General features: G+C 36.7%; 1 protein-coding gene and 1 long non-coding RNA gene across 2 annotated transcripts; one reads left to right on the forward strand and one right to left on the reverse strand.

Annotated features, from left to right (window-relative positions):
• Nucleotides 1-8,818: 8,818 nt before the first annotated feature.
• On the forward strand, nt 8,819-11,423 carry LOC131004820 (uncharacterized). Its single transcript, XR_009095113.1, has 6 exons — nt 8,819-9,146; nt 9,916-9,984; nt 10,435-10,485; nt 10,579-10,639; nt 10,870-10,920; nt 11,051-11,423. It is a non-coding gene; the product is annotated as an uncharacterized LOC131004820 (long non-coding RNA).
• A 5,462-nt stretch (nt 11,424-16,885) lies between these two features.
• LOC131004821 (CBL-interacting serine/threonine-protein kinase 25-like) lies at nt 16,886-18,475 on the reverse strand. Its single transcript, XM_057931576.1, has one exon. It carries the CDS (start codon nt 18,395-18,397, stop codon nt 17,042-17,044), a length of 1,356 nt encoding a protein of 451 aa, XP_057787559.1. The 5' UTR covers nt 18,398-18,475; the 3' UTR covers nt 16,886-17,041.
• Nucleotides 18,476-27,594: the final 9,119 nt, after the last annotated feature.

Here is a 27,594-nt window from a genome sequence, read left to right on the forward strand (position 1 = left end):
TGGGTGGGTCAGCGAATCAACAATCAGAAAATCAGTTTTGAAAAAAAAATGGGGGGTGGGGGGGGGGGGTGGGGGGTCAGTGGTCAGAAAATCAGTTTTAAAAAAAAAAATTGGGTGGGGGGGGGGTGGGGGGTGGGGCAGGGGTGGGGTGGCGAAAATACCAGATTTATTAAAATGAAATGCATTTTTTGTATAATTTAATGCATTTTTATGTAAAATCTTTATGCACTTTTGTTTGATTTTATATGCATGTGAAACATGACTAATTTGGGGGGTGGTGTGGGGTGGGTTGGGGGGTGGTGCGGGGTGGGGTGGTGAAAATACCAAAACTGTAAAAATCAAATGCATTTTTCTGTTCAAAGTTATGCATTTCATGTGAAAACTTTATGCATCTTCGTGGGAAACTATATGCATCTAAAATATATCTATTTTGAGAAAATCTAAAATATATATATTTTTTAATTATTAAATCCGAAAATTACATTCCAATTTTACCCCTCTCCAGATTTTGCCTTGAAATGCCTTTATGCATCTTGATGCGCCACATGTCATAAATGTGTGGTCTAGATTTGGATTTACGGATCTATTATAAGCATTGTGATCTATATGATCCCATTCCTATATATATATATATATATATATATATATATTATAAATGTCGATATCTAAGCCGTAGTTTTTATGGTTATATTGACAATTGTGTATAAAATTTAGAAATTATTTGTTTTGGGCACACTATTTCTTAGAAGGCATCTTGTATTATACGAATGTGGGAAATGTCGAGGAAATTGTTGAAGTCAATGGGTCGTTGTACAAATCAAATGCTAAGTCAATAGTCATTTATTAACGTGTGGCGTTTACTTATTAACTAAGTTAAGAGACATTCTAGTGAAACATATAATCAATGGATAGACACATATGCATATTTTAGGTATAGGTATAGGTCGAGAAAAATCGAAACTTTCTAATTCAAACCTAACGTAATTATTATCAAGTTAAACTTGAGATTGATTAATATAACACGCGTTTAAGGTATATGAGCTTAATTAGTTCAAAAAAGGTTTGTGAGCTTAATAATTTAATTATTATTTTAAATATATAGTATTTAAATTTAAATGTTCATACTTTTCCTCAAAATATATATTTTTAATTTTCTCCTTAGAAAAGTATATAATATATGTATATATAATTTAATATTTGGATATTACAAATAAGAATAATTAATTAGTAAAATGATACTCCCTCTGTCGCATAGTGTGCATGATTATTAGTAAAAGAAATGTCCAAAAAAGAAAATTGCACACTCTTGTGGAACGTCCCAAAATGGTAAAAAGTGCACACTCTTATAAACTAGAAATCAAACTACTGCATGATTTTATGTTTGATCATTTATAATTACGTGCTTGCTCGTAAGTTAATTAATGGGTAGTGTTAATTAAGTTCAAAATTAGATTAGTTTATATATTAAAAAGTTACGAGCTCTTTTCAAATTATCAATTCTAGATTTGAGTAGGCTATAATTTATAAAACATTATATAGATATTGCTTGATATTGCCAGGCGGATAATCTAAAATTTGAAAATAAAATAATTGTGCCTCTGCTTGTATTTATACCCTCATATTTAAATTGAATTTTGTTAATTGTATGCAATTTTAATCGAAAAAGACAGTGAAAATCAACGTCGTTTTATTCATCGATTAATTTGGCCACCTCAAATTTTTAAGAAAATTAGATAGGAAAATCAACAGTTAAATTAGATAGGAATCCAAGTCCTTAGCAAAAATAGATTAGTTTAATATCCAACCATTGTTAGGAAAATTTTAAGCTTGTGTCCAAAATCAGACAGACACATTTTTATGTTGGAGTAATTTACAGACATTTTGTTGGGAAGGAAAAACAATGCCATTTTATTATCTCACTGATTATGTCACGTTAATTATTTGGCTAGCCATATTAGTTGTAAATTTGGTCGAAATCTCGATTGGTAGTTGCGAAGCCGCCGTTATAATTTTATGCAAATAAATTTATAAATCTCATAAACCCAAAACAGGCATAATCAGTGATAAACAAATGATCGATCTCACAGGAAATTGATAATTTATCTTAGGTGCCACGGTCGCAAGGAAAACGAGAGCTGATATAGTTTATTTTCATCTAAATTATTATAATAATAAATTTTATTTAACCATACAATGGAAAATAATTCAACCCAAATAATTTTCATATACATATTAATTAATGTATTTTTTTATGAGGCTCAATAATAGGAAAAGTGATGAACTATCTCAATTGAGTACGAAGTCAACAATTGACTAGAAAAAGAAGGCGCGTTTGTAAAGCCACTTTGTAACAAATGACATGACATTACATAGTTGATCACTATCTTCAAAGAAGAATTTATATGACAATGCCCTTACAACATGTTGAATTTTCACCAATTTTATAATTTAAATACTCCCTCCGTCCCCAAAATAGGTTCCTCTTTGAACCTATTTTGGGGACGACACGAGTTTTAAAGACAAGTGGTAAAGTGTATTAATAGTGGAGAAAAATATATTACAATTAGTATTGAGAGTGGTGATAAGGTGAAAAAGTGTTATGATTAGTATTGAAAGTGGTGAAAAAGTGAAAAGTAAGAATAAATAAAGTATTATTAGTGGTGGAGTAGTTGTCCAAAAATGGAAAGAAAGAAAGAGGACTTATTTGAGGGACGTCCCAAAAAGGAAAAAGAAGAACTTATTTTAGGGACGGAGGGAGTACAACATTTGAAACATTCATAAACATACTTTAGTTCGTGGAAAATTAAATCAACATCCACCTCTGTTTTATCACCAGAAAAATTTATATATCTAGAGTTATACCAATTAAAAGATATTTAAGGATATAAATTTTAATAAAAATTAAAAGAGGATGACATTATTGTAACCTTTGAAAAATAAGTCTGTGTTAAACTTGTAAAATAAATGATAATTGTTGTAGCAACGTGACAATTAATTAACCCCGAAAAGATTATGCCAAGACACTTAACACTTTAGCGCGTTATACTAAGAGGGTGTTTGGCTAAACTTATTTTAAAGAGCTTATAAGCACCAATAGTTTATATAAGATGTTTCACGAGCTTATAAGATATAGTTTCTTAAGAGGTTATAAGTTGTCAAAGTGTTTAAATAATTGAACTTATAAGCTAGAGATAAAAAATTTCGTTACAGAGAGAGAATTTTTAGTTAGAGAGAGAGAATAAAAAAGATATTAAATTAGAATGATATATGATAAAAATAAAAAATTATAGTTGAGTTATTTTTGTAAAATGAGTGTTGCTTATAAAATAATGACAAAATAAGTTTGGGTTGAAGAACTTATTTTTTGGGGAGCTTATAAGCTCTTAGAGCTTATTTTTACATCTTATAAGCTCTTTAGGATCTTATTTTGCCAAACACTTTGAAGAAACTTATAAGCTGTTTTGAAGAGCTTATAAGCTCAGCCAAAATTCACGTGAGAGTGTGTTTACCGTTTTGTATTTTTTTTTCTATTTTGTTCTTGTAGTGGGTAAAATTCGTATAAGCGCAATTAATAGTAATTATACGAATCAATGGGCTTGTCCAATGACGCAGCTCATACCCCACTCATGAAAAAGGCTCAGAGCCAAATCCATATGCCAGAGATACATGAATCTGCCAGGAAGAAAAACTCTAAAAATGATGGTTATCGACGACGAAGTGACACGAGAGTCACAAAGGATCGTTTCCTAAGAAATCAGAACCGCTAGGGTTGTAATGGACGTTCCAGAAAACCCTAACCCTAGCCGCCTCCTTTTAGGAACATCTCAAATATATTCAAATTCATTAATCAAGTCAGAGATCCATAATCAATTGTATCCACTATTGTACTCACACACGATCTCTCACTCTCATACCACTGAAATATAATTTTATTGAGAAACACCTGGAAAAAAATTATTGCAAGCACATGACGCAGGCTAATGAGCCGAGCCTCGTTAAAAACCCTCCTGTGGAAAATCCGAAGGAAAAAACCCCGTAGAGAAAAAATAGCCCTTGTCTATTACAAGAAAACAACAAGCAACCAAAAAGAACAAGAACCAAAGGAGGTCGAAAGCAAACGACGGCAGCTAGCAAAGCTGCTGAAACAAAGAAGGGAATCAACGCAGTCATATCCTATACCCCCTCCATGCTTTCAATACTCTAGGGTTTCAATCGTCCAACTAGCCTTCTGGTTCAGACGTTCGTTACCCCTTATTTCACAGCGCTCGGTAGCTTTAACTCCGAGATCACCGGAACATCCCAATATTTCAGAGAAACTATTTTATTATTATTATTATTATTATTATTATTATTATTATTATTATTATTATTATTATTATTATTATTATTATTATTATTACTACTACTACTACTTTGCTATCGTCCGTTACTTGCTATACTTCCATTATTTCTATCACTTTAGTAACTTGAACGTCTGGGGCCTTTTTATCGACACTCCCATCGATGCTTTTCTGAGGACTCTAATGTTGTTCATGATTTCAAATTGCTAGAGATCGCCGATCCAGAAGTGACTGATGTCACTTATGAATGATTGGGTTCATCCCCAATAGTCCCCTATAAAAATCTATATTATTGTTCTATGTATTTTTATTCTTTAAATTTTAAAGTAAATAAGAGAATGAGACTTTAAGTTTAAAAGGAAGATAGTTGAAGTAGAAACATATATAAATATATAGGATCGAATTATTATATTCCATCTATCCTGTAAAATTAGTTCTAATTTTTTTTTGAAGTGTTCACAAAAGTAGTTATATGTAGTATTTTAATTGTGGAGACACTATCCCACTATGCCACGATAGATTATCCACCATATATTAACTTATTTACCTATTTTACTATATGATAGCCCTCTCTCCAATCACAATACAATTAATTATTATTATTATTAACATTATTTTTTATTAAAACTCATGTCACTAATTAATATAATTAGTACAATAATTAATTGGGAGAAAGATGATCTTTTCTCCATTCATAATATACTTAGCCATTTTTATTAAAATCCATATCATTCTCATGACTGTATTTTTACAGAACGGAAGTAAAATGATCAACTTTTTCTTTTATTAAAATTCATGTCAGTCTCTCCTACTATACTTAATCTATCATCACCATACTTAATCTATGATGATAATCTATATATACATCATAGATTATATCCTAGCAGCTGGATGTAAAGTGGTCACTTTTTCTCCCTTTAGCGTGACGAAGAAAATAAACTACAAAGAAATGGCCAACGTTGAAAATTTGGCATCATGCTGTCAAACGTCATGCATGCAACAATTGCATGATTTTAAGAGTAGTTTTACCTAATTAATTAAATTGTAGCATAATCAGTTCTTTTACCTTTTTTTTTTAAAAAAAACGGAATTGTAGCATAATCAGTTGAGGAGCTGTTTGTTAATTAAAATGCATAATCAGTTTCCTGTCAACTTGTGCTTGATTATTTCTTGCATGATTGACACGTCTACGCCAAGTAATGAAAAATCAATCCAATCACCGAAACTTGAAAATTAAATATTTAAAACTAAAGGTAAGTGTTGTGTTGGAAAGTTAATACATATCTTTAGAGCATTCGCATTGGTGCCTACTTGATAGCTTACTTGATAAAAGAAGATCACATTGAGTAAGAAGGCCGCATTGGGATTACTTGATAACCTACTTGATTTTTTTAGCTTTGATTTATGTATTTTTCATTTAAGTTTAATTGCATAAATTTAAATAATACAATTTACTTCAAATTTAAATTGCATTATTTTTCTATGATCGCTTGAGCTACACCGTCGGATGAATCAGACGAAGAATCGTGTTGGGGTTCCGCCATTTTTTGAAGAAAAAAGAATAAAATATTGAAAGAGAAATTTGGGGAGCTTGAAGGAGTAGAATTGTTGTTGTGTGAATGAAAGTGTTTGTAGGGATACGTATTTATAGATAGAAAAAATATATATATCAAAGGGCTAAAATAGTTGTTGGCAACAGAAAAAAAGAAAAGAAAAAGGAATTGAAAATTTAGCCGTTAATTTTTAAATTTCAGCACGTGTAAACACGCGCCGTATATATGGACCATCGGGTGGTACTTGAGCCATTGAGGACTCGTCGAATAAGAAGGGCTGCATCGCCCTAGCTACTCGATGCCTCCTCTACTCGAATAAGAGGCAATGCTCTTATTAGTGATGTTAGACGAGGCAATATGTTTATCATTAGCTAGTATCTTAATTTTAATTGACCTAGAAAGTTGGTCGTGATAATATCTTTAATTGCCACTAGCTAGCTAGCTCTCTTTTAATATTTTTAGAATTCTTTCAACATGAATTGAAAGATTTAGTTCTTGCAGTTTCGTGTCCTGTGAGTTGTTACATACAATGATGTATATTACGTTGAATTACGTTTTTCTATAAATAAAAAGAAAGAATATAGCATGAACGAGTAGAGACCGTGTGCGCAAATTCAATGGAAATTTCAATAGGTAGACAAAAAAGCTAAGCTACAACGGAAAATTATCAATACCGTGGATGCGTGTATTTTTTTTTTTTTTGAAAGTTCTTAAAAGTTCCGTGTCACGTGCGTGGTCACGTTATTGGTGTGTCATGTGAACAAAATTTGTGAGATAAAATTAGTACTATATGATATATAGAAATAATAGGGCCGAATGACCCTATTCAACATACAACATCAAATTTTGTCCACCATTTGAAAAAAGATAAAATTTGGCCATTTTTTTGTATGTCATGATTATTCTAACCTTCTGCCTCTCGCCTATCGCTTTAGCATCGCCAGCGCTCTCTTCTCTCTGATATCTTTTCATCTCTATCTCTCGTCTCTCTCTTCTCTCTCTCTCTTCTCTCTATCTCTCTCCTCTCTCACAGCGGCTGACGCAGCAGCGGCGCCGAGCACGTAGATCTCGCGGCTTGGATAGAAGTCGTCGGAAGCGGAGGATGTGGCGGCGGCGGTGGATCTGATCTGATCGGCAGATGGATCTGATCTAATCTGATCGGCTTGGGCAGAAGTCGTCGGAGCGGAGGATGAGGCGGCGGCGGATCTTGTAATACCCCGTTTCCTCGAGCTAAGTTTAGAATAATTTTTTAACTTAGATTTAAGATGATTCACGCCGGATTGAGAAAAAGAATTTATTTTAATTCCAACAAAAATAATTTACAAAAGTATTTGTAAATTTAGTAATTAAATTTATATGCATTGCATATTTATTTAATTAAGCATTCAAGCATCTCATGTTGGGCCTTATGTTTTATTTACCTTTGGATAATAAATGAAAGCCCAACTGATGAGCCCAAGTTTGTGCCCTGTTTTCGTGTTTGTTTTAGGTCTAGATCGAGCCTTTTCCTTTAGTTTTGTGTTGTTTGGTCGCCTGGGAGGGCGTTGTTCTGTGGCAGGACCAGCTTGTGGGCAAAAGGTGCTCCAGGGGTCAAAACTGCTGTCACCTTTCGTGAAAGAGGTGTGTGCCGGAAGCAAAGGGGATTCGGAGGCAAAACCATCCCTTATGCCCATAAGTACCGCACGAAAGCTGATAGGCAAGAGGAGGAGAACAGGGAAAGAAGTCAGAAGCACAACAGACGGGCGAGGTAGGACTGCAAAGTAGGCGCTTGATACGGGCCGAAGGCGGCAGCATCCAAAAGAGACCGATGAGGCTAAACCTCCGCCTTATCCGAAAGTAAACAAATCTTCAAGATACTAGGTCTGAAAATGGATAGCATCTCCATGCCTTGCATGGATCCGGCCGCAACACCATGGGCTGGGCCTTCTGTTGCCCTAATCGCACCTATAAATACCCGAAGAGCTTTCGAAGCCAAGGGTGCTGAAAAACCGACTGTTGTGCATTTTATTTTCATTGAGGAGTTCAAGTTTGCTCCGGCTGTGGGCATAGTTCTAGGTTATCTAACATATTTTCAGTTTACTTTTAATCATGTCTTTTGCTTTTGCTATTTACTTTATGTTTGGCTAAGTTTTATATTCTGATTTGGGCAAGATGGTCTAAGCATGAACACTTAACTCGAGAGGTCTAATTTGGGCATAACAACTGTATGAGCATATTCCCGATACACTAGGTTTGATTCCAATAAGGTTGTAACAACTTGGTTAATTAATTGATCACTAGTTAACTAGGGAGTTTTGGCCACAAGTAATACTTTGGGCAAAAGGCGAAACACCATCGACCTCCAAAATAGTACAACGAGTGTTGGAGCCGTGACTGCGGTGAAATATCTGCGTAAGAGTCAAGTAGGTCTATCTAAATCTTAAAGCATTCTGGGCAAAACACAACTAGCGATAGGCCATCGCAGAGAGCGTGAATGTTGCCCGGGGTAGTTGATTTCTATTAACTAAACCTTCTAAGGGATCATAAACTGAAAGGATAGATTAGGCAAGGGGTTTTTGCGTGCGTGACAAGTGACATTAGGGGTGCAACAATTCTTATGCCTATAACCACTGGTATGCGAGTATAGTGATTTATCTTTGCACCAATGATCGAGTGCCTAGTTCATGTTTAGTGATTCGAACCCAAGTCAGGATTGTTTTGTTATTTGATTCATCTACCTTCACTACAAAAAAACATTTTTTTACCGAGTGATTACCGAGTACTTTGCGACAGTTTTCCAAGAAATATGTATTTTCGAATATTCCCATAATTTACCGAGAGAACGCTGAGAGAATACCGAGTGAATTTTGTACCGAGGGATTTAATCACTCGGTAAAGTTTAAATTTAATTCTTAATTATAGCTGTTCATTTTACCGAGTACACATTCCCTCGGTAAATTGAATTAAATTACTTCCCTGGTTTCCACCCCACAACACTTTCCCTCCCCAAATTAGAAGCCCTAATCGCTGCTGCCGTCCGCCTCATTTGCGTTGCCGTCCACCTCCATTGTTTCCGCTGCCATCCACCATTTGCGCTGTGAGCTCTCTCTCTCTCTCTCTCTCTCTCTCTCATTGCCAGCCACCACATCCTTGTCAGCTTCCTCATTCCACTGTCGCTTTTGCCGTCGCCACGGCCACCGCCGCTCGCCGCCTGTCGCCCACTGCTTTTCAAGTTATACTCCTCTAATATCAGCTTTTCAAGTTATACTCCACTGTAAGTTTCATCTTTAAATTGTAGATATAATATTTAATCGCCATTTAATTTCAATGGCTATCTACGCTGAAGAAGTGAGCTGTGATCATTTCTCTGTAATCTGGTTTCGGACTCTATTAGCAAACTTTCAGGGGATCACTAAATATGATCATAATTATGCACATGAGATGTTCAATCATTGCAGAAATGAGAAGCATTAGTAAAGTCCCATTGATGCTTCAAAACGCAGAACTAATCAAGTTTTGCTTTTATCTTTTACTTCTTTTTTATTGACTACATCAAAGAACATGCATATTCTTGCTGGAAGCCATTCTATGTCCTCAGCTCCTTAAATTTATGGGCTACCATATGAGTTATTCTCCTGATAGATTTGTTTGTTAATAGAAATTACAGGAACAAGACACAGGGCGTGGGGTTACTGCTATTAACAGGAGCTTCCTCCCCCTAATGCTATATTTGTTGTGAGATTTATTATGCCATGTGGAATTTGATGTGAAAAGGTTTGCTTTTCTTTTATATATAATATAATGATGTAGTACTATATACTATTAATGAATTTAATTAAAAAAAACATGAAAATGGTGGACCATATATGATATTGATTGGTAGCTACTGGTCTGGTGTGAAATAAGTTTTTGCTTCACTTGGAATTCCTAGACCAGATTGTTCTATGTTGTCATTTGAAGTTGGATTGTGTTGTTTGAGATTTATGTTGTCATTTAAAGTTCTAAGCAAACCTTGATGAGGTTTATGCTATCTGTATCCACAGGAATTGGATTCGAAAGTCTGGGATTGAGAAGAACACTGCAGAATTTCTAGCAGCTAAAGAAATTGAACTGTGAGTATTATTCCCCAGATGCTATTATTCCCCAAATTCTGCAGAAAACAAACGTATTATTCTTTTTGAGACTACAACTTACTTTCAATTAATTCTAATCAAATGAACAGGAGTTTGAGACTAAAATTTCTATCTGCTCAATCACAAATGCTACAGAATACATGAGAAATTGGTAAAAGTATCTATATTTGTTGTGGACATTTCATAGTGCCGGCCCACAACATATAAATCTATTCCAAAGGCAATTGAATTTGGAAAATAGAGAAACTTTGTAGTTAATAATAACTATTCATGAAATTAATGTTGATAGATTGAAGGTTTGCGGTTCGATCATAACATGAGCAATGGCTCTGTTAGAATAATCGGTTTCTTGTGGAAGATACTTAGAATCATGCTTTTGAATCTGCTATAACTGTTGCTATGTATGTTTCTCCCAATTTTCCATGGCAGGTGAGTGAGCCAGAAAAGTATGGTTAGACTGCTGACTGGAAGAAAGTAAATGTGAGTTCTTTGCTTTCAATTCTATATAGTGATTTCAATTCCTTTTCATTTCTATATACATGTATATATATATGCTCACAATTCCTTGCACAGATTGAGCTCCTAAGCAGAAGTATCCCCTCTTCGATCATCATAATTTGAGGCTTACTTTGAGGTATCTTAGTTAAATTCTTGCATGATTTAGAGCAGATAATTTGAGGTATCTTATAATATCATCTTCTCCTCTTTTTTCTTTCTTCTTGGTTTGGGGCAGGTAAGGTAAATAGAAAAAGACCAATTCAAATATTTCTATATTAAAAGTATATTATATGTGTGCGTGTGAAGTGCATAAGATCCCACACACACAGAGTGACTATCACATGATCTCATTATCTTTATTTACAGGAAGATTTTCAACAGAAAGCCAATATACTTCATGTGGATCTAACAAAGCATGTATGTCTGGTGTCTTTATTTTGCAGTATAAGTGATTTAAGTTCTACAGTTATGATTGATCTTATTGGCTATTTACCATAACATTTTTATGTTTGAACACCTCATTATATGATCTTTTTTATGTTTGTAGTATACCACTCCGCCCTTAACTCGTGAGAAGTATAGGAAGAAGTCAAGAACAAGAAAAGAGATTGAAAGATTGTGAGCAACGGAGGAGCGCGAGCATACACTCCAGCATCTTCAGGCAGAGCGCGAGCAGAGAGTCCGATTGGAGGAGTCACTTCGGGTGACTAATGAGATGCTCCAGTAGTTCTTGAGGTCCCAGTAGTCGAGGAGTAGTGGCTCGGGAGGTTCTTAACTTTCATGTAGTACATTTTGATACATTATAATGATATTTCGCTTAAATGTATTTTATTTAGTATTTTTTATGTTATTATGATATTTACACATAAACATTTGGATATTGAACAATGTCGAATGAATTTTAAATTATGTTTAGATTATATTGTAATTGGATTTATTGATAAATAGGTTGTCGTAACTAGGTATATGAAAAATTAAAATTTAAAAACATAAAAAATCAAACTTTACCGAGGGATTTCCCTCGGTAAAATTAAGGCATAAGCCGACATTAGACCCGACGAAACATTACCGAGACCTAACCCCTCGGTAAATCACTCGGTAAATTTATCGAGGGAATTTTCACTCGGTAAATTTTTTACCGACATTGAAAATAACGACGGGGCGTTTTTATCGGCGATATCTCGGTAAACATTTTACCGAGGGAAAATCATGCATTTACCGAGGGAATATTCCCTCGGTAAAAAAAATATTTTTTGTTGTGCTTTTGTTATTTCAGTTTAAGTTGGAAACCCCGTTCTGCCCATAAGCACGTTGTGGTCAGAACCCTGCAGAATACAAACCACTTTTAGTGACACCCTTGCAGGAGGAGTTACTGCTCAGTTCCCTGTGGATTCGACTCTGGACTTACCACTAGCTAGTCTAGTTGTGGGCACAGGATATTTTATTTGCGCGAAGCTCAAACGACGCTTCGTCACCAACCCATCTTCACATCAAGCCCAACCCATCTTCACTAAGATATTTCTCTCCACCTCCACCGCCTCACTATTCCCCTCTTCAAATATACACCTCCTCCGCCAACACCCAATCTACTCTCTCTCTCAATTCACTCACTTCTCACTCTCTCGTTCCAACACCCGAAGAAAACTTCAAGAACAGCAGCAACCATAACTCTCGATTCACACAGCAGCTCAGCAGATTCAAGCCAAGGTTTCACCTTTAACTCCCCTGCTTCTTCACTTCACTTTTCGATTTAGAAACCCATATTCATGTTCATGTTTTTATGTGTTTATATGTTTTAGCTGCATAACTTTTGAAAGAATAGATAAAGGTAGAGTCTTATTTTTATGTTGCTTTAGAGTCGTGCTTTTTGGAGTGTTGGCTGTGTGGGTGGATCAGTCGAGAGTAGATGAGAGTTGAGGGTGGCGGCCGTGTCTTGCTGCGGTCGCCGGAAACAGATGGAGGTGACGGCGCTTCGCCGTTGCCAAGGAGGTGATCGGCGTGAGCTGTACTGGTGGGCTGAGAAAGAGAGAGTCGTGAGGTGTTCAGAGGTTGGGGGTGAAGAGCAGAGCAATGAGATGAGAGCAGAGTAGGAGAGTAGAGCTGTGCGGAGCTGGGCAGAGCAGGCAGAGCTGGTAGAGCAGTGCAGAGCTGGCATTGCAGAGCTCGGAGGCCAGAGCTGGATTGCAGAGCTCGGATGCCAGAGCTGAAGAGCAGAGCTGGATTGCAGAGCTAGGACGCCAGAGCTGGATTGCAGAGCTCGGACGCCAGAGCTGACCGGCAGAGCTGAAGAGCAGAGCTAACCGGCAGAGCTGAAGAGCAGAGCTGACCGGCAGAGCTGACCGGAGAGCTGAAGAGCAGAGCTGACCGGCAGAGCTGAAGAGCAGAGCTGACCGGCAGAGCTGAAGAGCAGAGCTGACCGGAAGAGCTGACTAGCAAAGCTAGATTGCAGAGCAGAGCTAGATTGCAGAGCAAAGCTAGATCGCAGAGCAGAGCTAGATTGCAGAGCAGAGCTGGGATACCCGAGCTGTAGAGCAGAGCTGGGATAGCCAGAGCTGGTAGAGACCAGAGCTAGTTAACGTAGCAGAGCAGAACAGAGTAGAGCACTTGTGCATTTTAAGTAAACACTTATATGCTTAAGAATGAAATGAGTCATGCATTGCATCATGATTTAATTGGTTATTTATAATTTCCAATTACAAAAGAAAGATGAGTAAGAATATTGTTGGTGTTCTTAACTCAAGAGAAATGTTTTCAATTATTTATTCATTAAATTTTGAAAACCCGGCTAAGTGAATCTTAGAATGTTAAGCACTTTACAGTGACTTGAGTTTAGATTTAAGAGACCTATTAAGAATAAATTTCTTGTAGGCTTTGAACGTCAGGAGGATTAGCACTGCTATTCCGATTCAAAGTAAAGTTAAACGACATGCTTTGCCTATTCAGGTAGGCTTATTTTCCAAATGTATGATTGAGCTAATGAGCTTAAATGTTCGTGAAATATAAACTGTTTATCCAATAAATATTTTTGTGAACTCTACCATGTTTAAGGCTCGCCACAACGAATCAATTGAGGTTCTCTTATAGCCTAACACGTTATTTGAGAATTGTGTACACTTGTTAGCTGACTCGGTGGGTTGATCCCCATCGGGCACTAACCAGAGGCGTTATAAGGGTGCTCGACGGGATGTGTTCCGGAGCATAGTAATGATAGGCATGTCTGGATTAATTTCCGATGTTTATTATACTTGGCTGGGTTACGCCCTCAGTTCAAGTCAGCGGGAGACAGAGATCCGTCGGTGACTAAATGGTCCGGGATCACAGCGAGTAACATAATGGAGTGTGCAAACGCGCGCAAAATAATTAAGTATTATATGAAATGTTTTAACATGCTTAGAAGTTATTTCACTTCAAAACCTTCTAATTCATGTCAGTATGATTGGATAAATTGTTCTTCAGATTATGAAATGTTTTAAAGTTGCAGCCCACTAAGTACATTAGTACTTAGCCCAAAAATCTTCAATTGTTTTTCAGGTTAATGGCTGGTGCTGACGGGATGAGCTGAGGCTAGAGTTCAACTCCTTATTTTGACTTCCGCTGTAGAACTAGCCAGTATATGTCTTTTGTTTTCATTAACTTAAGACCTTTATGTTGTGACTCTAAATAATATCTTTTGTTGAGTCGAGACTTTTAATTCGCAAGTATTTCATTCCATAAAAGTTGGTTATCTGAAGCATGATACTAAACTTGTGATCCTGAAGTTATTATGCTTGTTGATTGATTTGTATCACTTGAATACCTGTCTTTCTTCATCCAAAGGGGCTAAGTCCGATTGTTATCCCTTTTATTCGGATTTAACAAGGTTTTTCCCTTGTTTATTTTAAATGATGAGTCGTGCCCCATTATAGTTATTGTTTCAAGAATTGGGGTGTGACACATATCATATGTGAAAAAGGCCCAAATACAACCTAAACCCTAAGGCCCAACATCTTATTATTATTTTTTTTATTAAATTTTTTATAAATTTATGTTAGAATTCTATTTCGCGGGTGTCCGATGGATAGCGGGTGGCAGGTATCCGACGGATAGCGGATTAACGGATACCCGACGGATAGTGGATATCCGCGGGTGGCGGGTTTGGGTAGCATTTGATATCCACGGATAGTTTCGTGGTTAAAATCTACTATCCATTTAGTTTGCGGATATAGGTATGGATAATCACTATCCGTGCCCGTTGTACCCGATTGTCATCCCTAGTTTGCTGAAACAAAGCAAGCTTTTTCATAAAGTACAAAAGATAAGAATAAAGAAATTTTGAAATTAAGGTTTATGGACTTAGTTAAAGAACCTCTTAAATTATCAAGATCCAAAAATATGTATGGTCAAAAATATATAATAAGCCACCCGCTCGCAGGCGTCAGGCGAGATCTCTACATCATATAAAAATGAAAAAATTACTTACACACGGATGAGACCGCTATACTATATAAAGATGAGAAAACTAATCATATTAGTAATTTTGTTGGAAAATTGTTATTAAAATAATGATAGAAAATTCGGCGATTTTCCCTAAAATACACAAAATAAATACTATAAAACCAAAGTTGCTATCGGACCAGGTTTTTTTTTTCCCTACGATAATAGCAAATAAATTTTGGCGAAAAGATATTTCTTCTTTTTGTATATTTTTCTATTTGCTATTATCTATCTATATATTATACTCCCTCCGTGTCGAAAGTAAAGTGGCATATTTTTGATGGACGGAGGGAGTATAAAAGAGCAGTATAACAGCTACTTTTTTCCACAAAAATTTCTCTTTCCTCATTTTTTTATTTTGATTTTTTTATAGAAATCGTCAACTTTGATTAATAAAAAAATATTCAACATGGATGTTAAATTAAAGATAAGATCTTTAATTTGATATAAAAATTATAAAAAATAAATTTAAAACGAATAAGTTATTATCAATTAAAGTTACAAATTTTTTTTCTCTCTCATCTTTTATCTCTCCTTTCTCTTTTATAATTTCTTTTAATTATCAATGAAAATCAATTAATTGGTAATTGAAAATTTATATACTTTCGAATTTATGTTTTTTATTGAAATTATGTCGTGGATAATTTCAATTTTTTATTTAGATTTATATTTACATTTATTTATATTTAAATTACATATATTTAATATGCATATTTATTTATTTATTTATTTAAAATATCGTTCAGTTTTCATACTGATCGTGCATCGCACGAGTGGGCGTGTGCTAGTTTATATGAATATGTAGGTTGCTTGAAATCATATGCCTGAGCAAAATAATTTTGGATTGGGCCTCCGCCTCACATATATCATGCATCTTAAAAAAGAAAAGAAAAGAAAAAAAAACACACAATAGGTGGAATATATACCCGAATTTATTTATTTTATATACTTTACAATATTTCGTATTTGTTCCAAGTTAATTTAACTAATTGAATATCTTATATTTACCGATATAGCTTGACTATATATATATATATATATATATATATATATATATATCTGGAAATAATTAATCTCAATTTGAGACCTTATAGTTATCATCGGTACAACGCAACGAAAACCCAAATATTCGATGGATGATTGGGACCTCTTGGCCCAACGTGTGCTTGGATGATCTCGATCTATTAGGGTTTTTATTCCAAATTTTTATAGATACAAATCAAAATAACTTGCTCTAAATTCTTCATTAATGATCTATTTGTAACCCCATGGGCACTCAAACTTGCTCTCTATCTTACTCCGGCCGGCGAGATGGCGGCGAAAAAAACAAACATGAAAAACAAAAGATACGCAGACATATATATATAGGCCAAGGGGGCGTGCGTTTACTTTGTATGATTGATAAAATGGATGATTGAATATTTTTATTTTCAAGAGTAGGAATCCCATCCTTTTGATGGGATAATTAGAATCAAGCAAAATTAGCTTAAATAATAAAAACAATCAAGAGCCTTGGGATATCCCAAAGTTTCAATCCAACAAAGTAAATAAGGGATTAACCTTACTATTTTTATAAGACTAATCATTCAAAATAAACGCTCCCTAAAAAAGAGAGAACCGGTGGTGGCAACAATGGCGAACGGAGGTGGTGGCAATGGCGACGGAGAAAAAGAAAATGTCATTTTAAAGAGAGAAGAAAATAAAAGGAATAATTTGTTTCTTACAACAAATTTGTAGATTAATTAAGGTGAAGACTACTAATTATCAAGCTTACAGTCAAATACAAATCATTCATAAATTCTAAAAGAAACATAGGTACATCACTTCAACAATAGAAATAGAGGAAGTCTTGTGGATCAGATCGAGGATCATCTAAAGAGGCGCCAAAATCCATCGGATGATCTAAATACTATAAACATCAAATTAAATTATAAATATGTATGAGATTAGATCCAAATATTTGATCCATCAAACCATCTTACAATATAAAAAAACAATCCAATATATACTAGAATAAGAATTAAAAACATAATAAATATATGAATAAAATATAAAATAATTATACTTAGACCATTTCTTGAGCACTAATTTGATCGCAACACTTGAAACTACTATCCCCTTGCCATGTCCAAACTATATCCTTCAACCCCGGCCTAATATCCTTTTCACGAAACCTAACACACTCCAAAGTGTAGCCGGAAACTTTCGTAAACTCGACCACCGTCACCTCCGGCGCCACCTTGAACACCTCCGCCGTGACCGAGAGCCGCCCCTTCCGGCCCTCCACCGCCCCCAACAACATCAACTTGAAGTCCTTCAACCTCGCAACCCTAAACCCTAATTTCTTCCCAACCATCTCAATTTTCCCTAGCGTCACCTTAGCCGAACGCCTAGAGGTAAATGTGAAGTCCCCTCTCCGATGGCTCGCCACCAACGTGTCCGAGAGGTCGAGACGGCCGGTCGGCATCGATGAAATCAACTGAAACGCATTCAACATCGCCGGAGAAGAGGGGGATTTCTTGATCATCGTAACCTCAGTTTCATCATCAAGCATAGTAAATTCTTGCATGGAGATAGAATTAGGGTTTCGCAAACCCCTTTTGAACCATGCGACCCGCATAATACCCGAAATCGAGATCCGTTTACCCGGATTCGGATCCAACAATTTCATCACCAAACGCTTCGCTTCGGTGGAGAACCACGGCGGAAATGAGTATTGTGACCTAATCGCCTTCTTGAACATGACGGCGAGGTTCCGGTCGTCGAAGGGGAGGAATCCGGCGAGGAGGACATACAAAACGACGCCGCACGACCATATATCCGCATTGGCGCCGTCGTAGCCCTTGGTCCGGAGCACCTCCGGCGCTGCGTAGGCCGGGGTGCCGCACCGGGTGTGGAGGAGGCCGCCGCCGTCGGCGCCGGAATTATCGTAGAGCGCCGAGAGGCCGAAGTCGGAGATCTTGAGGCGGCCGTCGGCGCCGAGGAGGAGGTTCTCCGGCTTGATGTCGCGGTGGAAGACGCCGCGGCTGTGGCAGAAGTCGACGGCGCCGACGAGCTGCTGGAAGTAGCGGCGCGCGGCGGCCTCGTCGAGGCGGCGGCCGCGCGGCACCGAGGAGAGGAGCGCGCCGCCGGCGGCGTACTCCATGACGATGAAGATCTTGGACCTGGTGGCCATCACCTCCTTGAGCTCGACGACGTTGGGGTGGCGCACGCGCCGCATCACGGCGATCTCGCGCGTGATTTGCTCCATCATTTTCTCGCTCTTGATCGCTTCGTCTTTCTTGATCACCTTGATCGCCACCGTCTCCTTCGCGGCCGGCGGGAGGCGGCGGCCGAGGTACACTTTGGCGAAGGCGCCGCGGCCGAGAAGGGCTCCCATTTCGTATTTCCCGAAGAGGATTTTCTTGGCTTCAGCTGCCATTGTTGAAACATGTAAATTAAAGAAGAAATAATTGTGAAAAAACAGAGAAAAAATAATTAGTGGGTACTAATGAGAAATGATGATGTCGAAGAGTTATAGGGTGTGTGGGTGATATATATAAGATATAATCGAGAAACGAATTATATTAATGTAACTTATGCAAATGTTAATATTATCTGCATGTTTGAGTGTGTGGAGTGAAAGTCATAAGGTGTTGGTTTATATTTTAATTGAAAAATTAATGTAACCCTTGGTGGATCATAGTGGACCACCATGATATATATACTCCTATTCGTAATTGTAATTATTTAGTAATTGTGGGAGCATTAGTATTGTAGTCACTATTCTGAAATATAATCAAATAAGTTATCCACGTTCAGCGAATATGGAACCACTAAACTTAATATATTTCTTCGTTTATATATGTTCCGATAAACTTAAATAGATTAATTCATAATCCATTTTATAGGGTTGGTTGTACTTAGTAAATTAGTGAGAAATTTGAGTTAAAATGGAAAATTTGAGCTACCACCCTTTAGTTCAGATTTTGCACTCCTGTTTGTCTTTCAATTTTAAGGTGTCGCCCTTTAATTTGAGTTGAAATGGAAATTTGAATTGAATTTGAGTTCAATTTCTAACAGTGGAATAAAAAAAAAATCGAATAACAGTAAATTTTGGAAGAAAAAAAATTAATTAAATTAATTAAAATTTTCAAATTTTATGAATTTAAAAATTTAAAATTATAGTTCAAACTTAAAATAAAAGTAAACAATTCACTAAACATAATTGGAAGTGGTGGAGAGAAATCTCACTGAGTGGTATATGGAGAAAGGTCATTTTTCCCCTTATTAATCATATTGTGAAAATGTATCAGCAAAATTATTTTGTATTATCTCTTTTATGAGATTCGATAAAAGTTATTTTAGTATTCAAAGCACACACTCAGCTCTCGTCATAATCTCACATCAGATCTCCTAGATGTTGATGAAGACGACACCTACAAATTTGTACCGACTGAGGTTGTCGAGAAACAAACCATTCTAAGAAATGGTAAAGCAATTCCACAAGTTAGAGTTGTTTGGGATAACAACTTGGGAAGATGAAAAATTTTTGAAGAAGAAATTCTCTTCTTATCCTTGGGAACAAAGATCTTCCATTGGGAAAGCTGATCTCATGATTCCACCAGTTGCTGAGGAGGAACGAGTTGATTTTGAGGAAGGAACCAAGAGGATTAGAGTGTGTGACAAGAAAGATAATGATTCAACCTTTATTGAAGAGGGAGAAGCAGCTGTTAAAGATTGTCAAAGATGAATGCCATGTGTAGGAGTTGCTAGCCTAGCTGTAGCTTTCTGCATTTACTTGTTTTAATTCCAAATACGATTTTTACTCCATGAAAGAAAAACATGTTTTAGTTCGTTGTTGTTTTCCGTGTTATCTAGGGTTGAGCGCTACTAAGCAGGAGTGAAACTATGTCGTTTAATTAAATGAAATACGACGTCGTTTTCTCCCTAATTTCACCTTCAATATAAAACACATCTGTAACCCTTATTTCGAAAGCCCTCTTCTATCTGTTCTTCAATTTCGAAAACAGCAGCTGCAAAATGGAATCTTCTCCACCCATTTGTGAGCACAAGATCGAAGCTGCTATGAGGACCTCTTGGTCCGATGCAAATCCGGGGATGAGATACTACGGCTGCTCGTTAGGCGCGGTAATGTATTTGTTCAAGTTTTTTTTTTTTTTTGGTTTGTTGTTGATTATCTTACATACATCATCTATACAGGACAGAAGGTACGATTTTTCTTCCAATGGATTAACCCAAGGCCGAGTTTACTTCAGAGAAACTACATTGCTAAATTGAAAAAATGAGAGGGATGAAGCCCGCGAGCAACTCCGCATCCAAACTTGCTTGGCTAGAAAGAGCAAGGAGTTGGAGGAGGATGCTTGGGACAAAGTTGGAAATATCACTGTTTTGCACCACGAATTGGAGGAGGAATTGGCTGCCTTGAAATCAAAGCGTTGGTGGATGGAGAAGATGGTGACAATGGCTATGCTACTGATATGATCCTTGACAGACTGTTCAAACGAACACGCAAACGGAAGACTTAAGAACGAACAATAAATAATAGAAGATCCCAAAACCTCTGAATCTAGCCCACGGAATGATATAGATGAACGAATTCTCTATACCCCAACGTGATGTTGACGCAGCAACTCGGGGACGATGAATGACACCTGACGAGGGTTGGTTGACTCGTCGTTATGCCGATAATTGAACTCATCTTGGAAAAATCAAGAAGAACTCGGAAACTCTCAAGAGAGAATAAAACTCACAAATTGGATTAATGAATAAGCTAATGGTCCCTAATTTTCGTGCATAACAAGTCCTATATATAGGGTATGTGAAAACCTAACTAAACTAGGAGAATAAACATGGAAAACAACTCTTAATCTAATAAGGAAACAAATCCTTAGTCAAAACAAGGTATAAAACTCAAAACTGACTCAACTAAGGGCCAATTTCAGCCACCCTAATATAACCCACGAAAATAATAAAATAAAAATAAATAAAAAAAACTCGATTAAATCAGCCCACATATGCAACGTAACTTGGGCCTCCATGGCATGCATCATTCCCCTCCTCTTGAAATGGATTTATCCTCAAATCCAAAACGTCAATTCAAATGTCGTGATCAAAAATCAGATCTCCGTTTCTTGCAAGAAACGACTGTTAGACTATAGCTTTTCTCCCTTGTCCATCATTCTTCTTCTTTGGCTCTAACTTTGACTTCTGTTGAACCTTGAACATGAAGGAGTTCTTGCTGAAAATATCGCCATGTTTCACTTCTCTTCCGAACAGCCATGGTTGCTCCAACCATTTATATGTAGCTTGCATCGGCGCTTAATCACAAAAGAATTCACTTTCATACTTGTCGATTTGAAACAGAACCTTCACCAACTTCATCAGCTTGGTATCTCCAATATCATTCATCCATTGCAGCTTAGGTTGCTTTAACAAGATCATCCCTAACTAATTTGCTACATCGCATCTGATTAGATTGATGTTATTTCGTTGCTCCTTTTCAACGCCCTTAGCTTGCGTCAAAGTCTTTGCTTCCAAAGTAGTTGGAGTAGATTCCTCAAGCACTTCCTCACGTGAATCCTTCAATTCTAGCAACTTAGGATTAGACTCATCATCTTTAACATCAACCTCTCTATCAACTACCACCAACTCTTTTAGATTCAGACATGCCTCGTCTTTGATATCCACCACGACTTCCACTTCAACCTGCATCTCCTTTGGATTCAAATGGTGGCTTGTCTGGTTGATACTGACAGTGTCTTCTAGTTGTTGCGTTGGCAATGGCTGATTCTCATAGATCCAATTATCCCACTCCCCTCCAAGATACGATTTATGATCGTGTTTCTTTTGGATTGATGGAATATTTTACAACTTGATATCCTCACGATCTCTTGCTTCACCTCGCCTTTTCTTGTTGCCATAAAATTGTCAATGAGCATTCTCGAAGTCTTCCTCGCAAGATTTTTCTTATTTCATAAGACCCCTTCGAGGACACCTAATTGATTGCAGAAAATTTTGAGCTGGTCTTTGTTGAGATTGCTCAATTCGATATAACCATGAGAGGCTTAAACTCATTCTTTATGATTCTCCGCATCTCTTCCACCATATATGTAGTCAAATCGGCTCCAATCATACTCATATTGATTAGGATTCACAACAAATAGCGAATAAAAAAAATGAATCTGAACACAAGTCAGATTGAATCTAAACAGAGCTAAAAACTAATCTAACGAAAAAAAATATTCATTTTTTTAATACGATCTGATTATAAACAGATCTGATCTGATGTGAATGAAAAAAATAAAATAAAATAAATTTCAAATAGAAAGAACCTGGTCGAAAAGACTGGTTCTGAATACCAAATGATACGAACCTTGTCAGACCGTTCAAACGAACACACAAACGGAAGATTTAAGAACGAACGATAAATAATGAAAGATCCCAAAACCTCTTAATCTAACCCACGGAATGATATAGATGAACGAATTCTCTATATCCCAATGTGATATTGACGCAGCAACGGGACGATGAATGACACCCGACGAGGGTTGGTTGACTCGTCGTTACGCCGATAATTGAACTCATCTTGGAAAAACCAAGAAAAACTCGAAAACTCTCAAGAGAGATTAAAACTCACAAATTGGATTAATGAATAAGCTAATGGTCCCTAATTTTCGTGCATAACAAGCCCTATATATAGGGTATGCGAAAACCTAACCAAACTAGGAGAATAAACATGAAAAATAACTCCTAATGGAAACAAATCCTTAGTCAAAACAAGGTATAAAACTCAAAATTGACTCAACTAAGGTCCAATTTCAGCTACCCTAATATAACCCACAAAAATAATAAAATACAAATAAATAAAAAAATTCGATTAAATCAGCCCACATATGCAACGTAACTTGGGTCTCCATGGCATGCATCAGCTACTGTTGGTGTTGCTTATTGTGATAGTTTCTTAGAGTTCTTTGTTTTCTGCTTTGTTGTTAATGGGAGTAGTTGTAAGAGGTTATGGTATTGGTGTAAACATATTTAGGGCATATCTTATGTTGTACTAAGTGAATCAATTTTCAATGATAATATGATGATTCAAATGGTGCTTTTTGATCAAAGAGTTTATCTGTTTGCTGAGTTTTACATTCATACTCATTATAGTAGGCTAATTCTGGTGCTTGTTGATTCAAATGGTGCTTGCTGATCAAGTGGAAGTAATAACACAATTGGATACATAACACAAATTCATTGAAGATTGAATTGAACCACAATGTACCAGAATTCTAACAAGAAATGAAAAAAGTTGTCTCAAATATCATAATATTACATGGATTACTAAACCAGAATTCTTATCATCATTTGCCCAATGTCGAGCTAGTCTATTACACTTGCTTGAGTTCTCTTTACTCCATTACACTCCATCATTTCCGCTTTCTTGAGTGTTTGGGAGCTTAGATACCTTCCTTGGATTGATGAATTTTGAACCCCTTTGATTGCTAGAACCCTGTGAATAGCATCTCAATTAGATCTTGTTTTATACTAAATTAAAGAGTAAGACTTAATCCTTTAATCATTACCCTGACATAGATGTTCCCTGACTCTGTGACCATCGTGCCAATTTCTTTCCTAGCAAGTGCTCTCTCCTTTGCAATTGTTTTCTTGACTTGGAGTGGGAGTGATGTTGGAGCTCGAGGATTAGGAGGATTTGGGGCAGAGGCTGCATTTGTAAGAGAGCTAGTCTCTGTTCCAGTTACTTGGCTTGATTGAGCCTCTGAATGAGCTTTGGCTAGATCAAATTTCCCCTCCGGATCACTGGCCATCATCTCAGCCAAGTAACTCCTCAATTTGGCATAATGAGCAGTCACTGAACCCCTCAATGTTTCCAAAGCAATTGATTTTGCTTTGTACAATCTGTTTGACTTCGGTTCTGTACCATATCTCTCACAAATATCAGCCATCAAATCATCAATTGTAAAATTCTGCCTCATCTTAAAGACATCCAAATACTGTCTTGCTATCCACTTTGAACTCACTAGTAAGTTATCCCTTCTTATTCTACATGTATGAGGCTCTGATGAAAGATATTTGATCACAAAAGTTCCCTCATTCTCAACCACACTACCATAGCACCTCCAATTGCATGGCTTCTCACATCTTGCCTCACATTTTCTACTACCCACCCTACTAAAATGTAGATTACATCCCTTACAAATTGCTTTGGTTGTCAAAGCATCCCTGCACTGTTTCCCACTCGCAAATCTCATTCCTAGTTCAAGTTCCAATCTTTTATGATCACATCTTGGATCATAAGTAACCTTCCTCACCCTATTTCTTACACCATCAAACTCTTCATCAGTTTCATAAGGGCAATTTCCATCTGTACTGTCCTCATACTTAGATATAGCCAAAGCTTGGTCATCCACTGCCGCATCATCATTTGCCGCAGCAATGCATCTTCCAATATCATTAAAGGTGTCTCTGTCAATTCTAATATCCCTACGGCTTGAAATGTATTACTCATCCTCGTCAGCTAACTCCCTATTATTTAGGCTATCTTCAGTTTCATCCCCATCTCTAGGAGCATAATCATCATCACTTTCTTCCTCACTGACCTGATTCGACAATTGGACCCTCTCACTTTCAGTGACTCTATCAACTTGCCTCTCACTAACCTTCTCACTCTCCTTTTCATTAACCTTCTTAGTAATTTTTTCAATCATCAGTTCATCAATGCTTTCACTCACCTTCTCAGTAACCTTCTCAGTGTGTTTATCACTAAATTTCTCCCTAACTTTTTCATTGATAGTCTCCCTCACAGTCTCTACCAAATTCTCCTTACGCTTACCCTTAACATTATCAGTTAATTTCTCCTTACCCTTAGATTTCTTTGTAGGCCGCTGCACCTCAGGGCTAGCTTCATGAGTTGCATCCAAGTTATGAGTAGTTTCTTCTCCAACAACCATATTACCCTCTCCAATTGACAATGCAGGTTTCTTACCACCCTCAACATATACTCTAATATGTCTCTGATATGGAGTCAGCTGACTTAACATAGAAAGAACATCATTGTCGTCCTCAAGTAAACTAAAAGAATTTGAATCCTCCTCCTTACACCAAATATGTTCCCATGACTCATATTCTAACTTTTTAACTTCATCAATTAAATCGAAGTAGCCAAAGAAATCAATATCTAACCCACTACGGCACTCAATTTTTCCCCCATAATATTGTTCACCCCCAGTGTTAGTTTCATGGAATCGCCCACCATGTTGTATAAACATTCTAAACGAACTGCAAAATTAACAATAGAAGAAAAGACAGAGTTAAATCAACTTATTCACACACTAAATTCATTAAATTTCATACAATTGCAAATTTCACTTACCTATCTGCCATCTTCAACCTCCCTCAACGATTTCTTCAAGTTTCAGCTTTTTTCACAACCCTAATTTGGAAATAAACGAAATGATATAGGACGACAATGATTCTAGGGTTTTTTTCCAAAACGAGGTCGTTTTTAATTAAAAAAAAAAGGCATGTCATTATTGTCACAAGAAAGGTCGGATGATAAATGTACACGTTGGATCAGTAGTGCCACGTATTTGGCTGAAAATTTTCGATGGGCCAAAAATTAAAATGGGTGCAAAGGTTGAGTATTGTTAGGAAGATTTCAAAGCTCGTGTCTACATTTAAAATCGTGGAAATTAAGTTGGTGAATTTATGCCAAATTAACCTAAAGAATTAAATTCTCTTCTTACCTTATTATTTTCTTCTCATATCTTTCCCTCATTTCTAATGACTTGATCATTTATTTCCTTTATTAAGCCAAGATCGCCCTAACAAAATTATTTATTACACCAAAAATATACTCCAGTGTTCATAACAACAAACTGTCAACAAAAACAAGATTGACAAATCTGTACTCTCATCTTAATAAATAGAAACTGGTTGTATTATTTTCTTATTTTTGTTTTATTTTTGAATTGTGTAGAGAGCGGCCCAAAAGTAGTTAGCGCAATGAGTTGTCATTGGTATAGGAAAAAATCATGAACTTTATATAGAATTCTCGATAAAGAAATTATAAGTGGCATTGACCTTTATGCCTGGTCAGGCTGGTCCATTTGGGATATGATATACTTCCTCCGTCCATCAAAGGTATGACACAATTTCCTTTTTCGTCCGTTCACAAAAAATATGCCACATCCATTTTTAGTAGTAGGGTCCACACCATTCCACTCACATTTAAAGTGGGACCCTTACTCCACTATCAACTTCACTCACATTTTATTAAAACTCGTGTCGAAAGTAAAGTGGCATATCTTTAGTGGACGGAGAGAGTAGCTTCTATTGGACACCACGATACAATAAATCAATTGACAACCAGAAGAAATCTTATCTCCCAACTCAACAACACAAAATCGTATGCTAAAAAAAATGAAAAATCAAGAAATAGGCATTCTTGTTCTCATAGGTGTTAAGTCAACAAATAAATGAAACTTAATACCTATACAATACAAGTTCAACAATGTGACACTACTACAAAAGTTTACATACATAACAGTGCATAGATAACGGTTTTTTTCAAAAACCGTTATCTATGAGCGCACTTTTAGGAATAGATAACGGTTTTGCAAAAATCCGTTATCTATGTAGTGTTGTCTATATGCATAGATAACGGTTTCAATTAATTCGTTATGTTTTTGCGTTATCTGTTAGTTACATACATAACGGTATTACAAACCGTTAAGCCGACCGTTATCTATGTGCGTCTTTTTATAACGGTTTTTCTAACCGTTATATATGAGCACTTCAATACTGTTATGTATTATTTTTTATAGTATTTATTTTTAAATTTAATAATATTATAAATTAAAACCCTAATTATCACTAGAAGAATTCTCCATTTCCCACTTCCATCTTCTTCCCCGAATCCGCGATTCAGTTCCCAAACCCATCTTCTACCCCGATTCAGTGCCCTAAAGGCTCCGGCGCCGACTCACCCCGGCGTCGATCTCTATTTCCCTTTGTCTCAACCGTGGAGGCAGCCACAAACCACATTCCTTTTGGCCTCCAATCTTAAAACCCTAGGTGTCCCCGTCGCCGCCGCCAACCCGATCTCCGCCGGTCAGCAAGCAACGAACATCGACGCTGCTGTGAGAATTTTTCCAGTTTCCCTAGCGTTGTTCTTCGCCCCTGTTCCAGTTGCTGGTTTGCCTTGCTTTACCCCAGCAACGCCTCCGGTAAGAGCATCTCTGCTAAGGAGAGGAAGGCCGGCCTCGTTCCGAGCATCGTCTTCGAGGTTGAGGATGGCCAGCACGGCGGCAACAAGCGCATCATTTCTGTGCAGAGCAATCAGGTTAAGAAGCTCGTGAACCATTTAGGGCAGTCTTTCTTTCTCTGGCTGATTTTGTGAAATATTGGTCTGATTTTGTGAAATATTGGGGTTTTCTGTGGTGAGATGTGGCTGAGCTAGCTCTAAATGGCTATTGAACTTTTGCTTTTGTTTTTCCATCAGTAGACATGAAATGAAAATAATTCTGCATTTAAATAGTGAAATGACTTTATGCATGATGATGGCTGCTAAATATTCTGCATTCTGAAACAACTTTATGCCTGATG

This window comes from Salvia miltiorrhiza, unplaced genomic scaffold, assembly GCF_028751815.1.
Source record: "Salvia miltiorrhiza cultivar Shanhuang (shh) unplaced genomic scaffold, IMPLAD_Smil_shh original_scaffold_462, whole genome shotgun sequence".
NCBI classification, from domain to species: Eukaryota; Viridiplantae; Streptophyta; class Magnoliopsida; order Lamiales; family Lamiaceae; genus Salvia; species Salvia miltiorrhiza.

Coding starts and splice junctions, on each gene's coding strand:
- LOC131004821 (XM_057931576.1), bottom strand. CDS start 18,397: ATGGCAGCTGAAGCCAAGAAAATCCTCTTCGGGAAATACGAAATGGGA.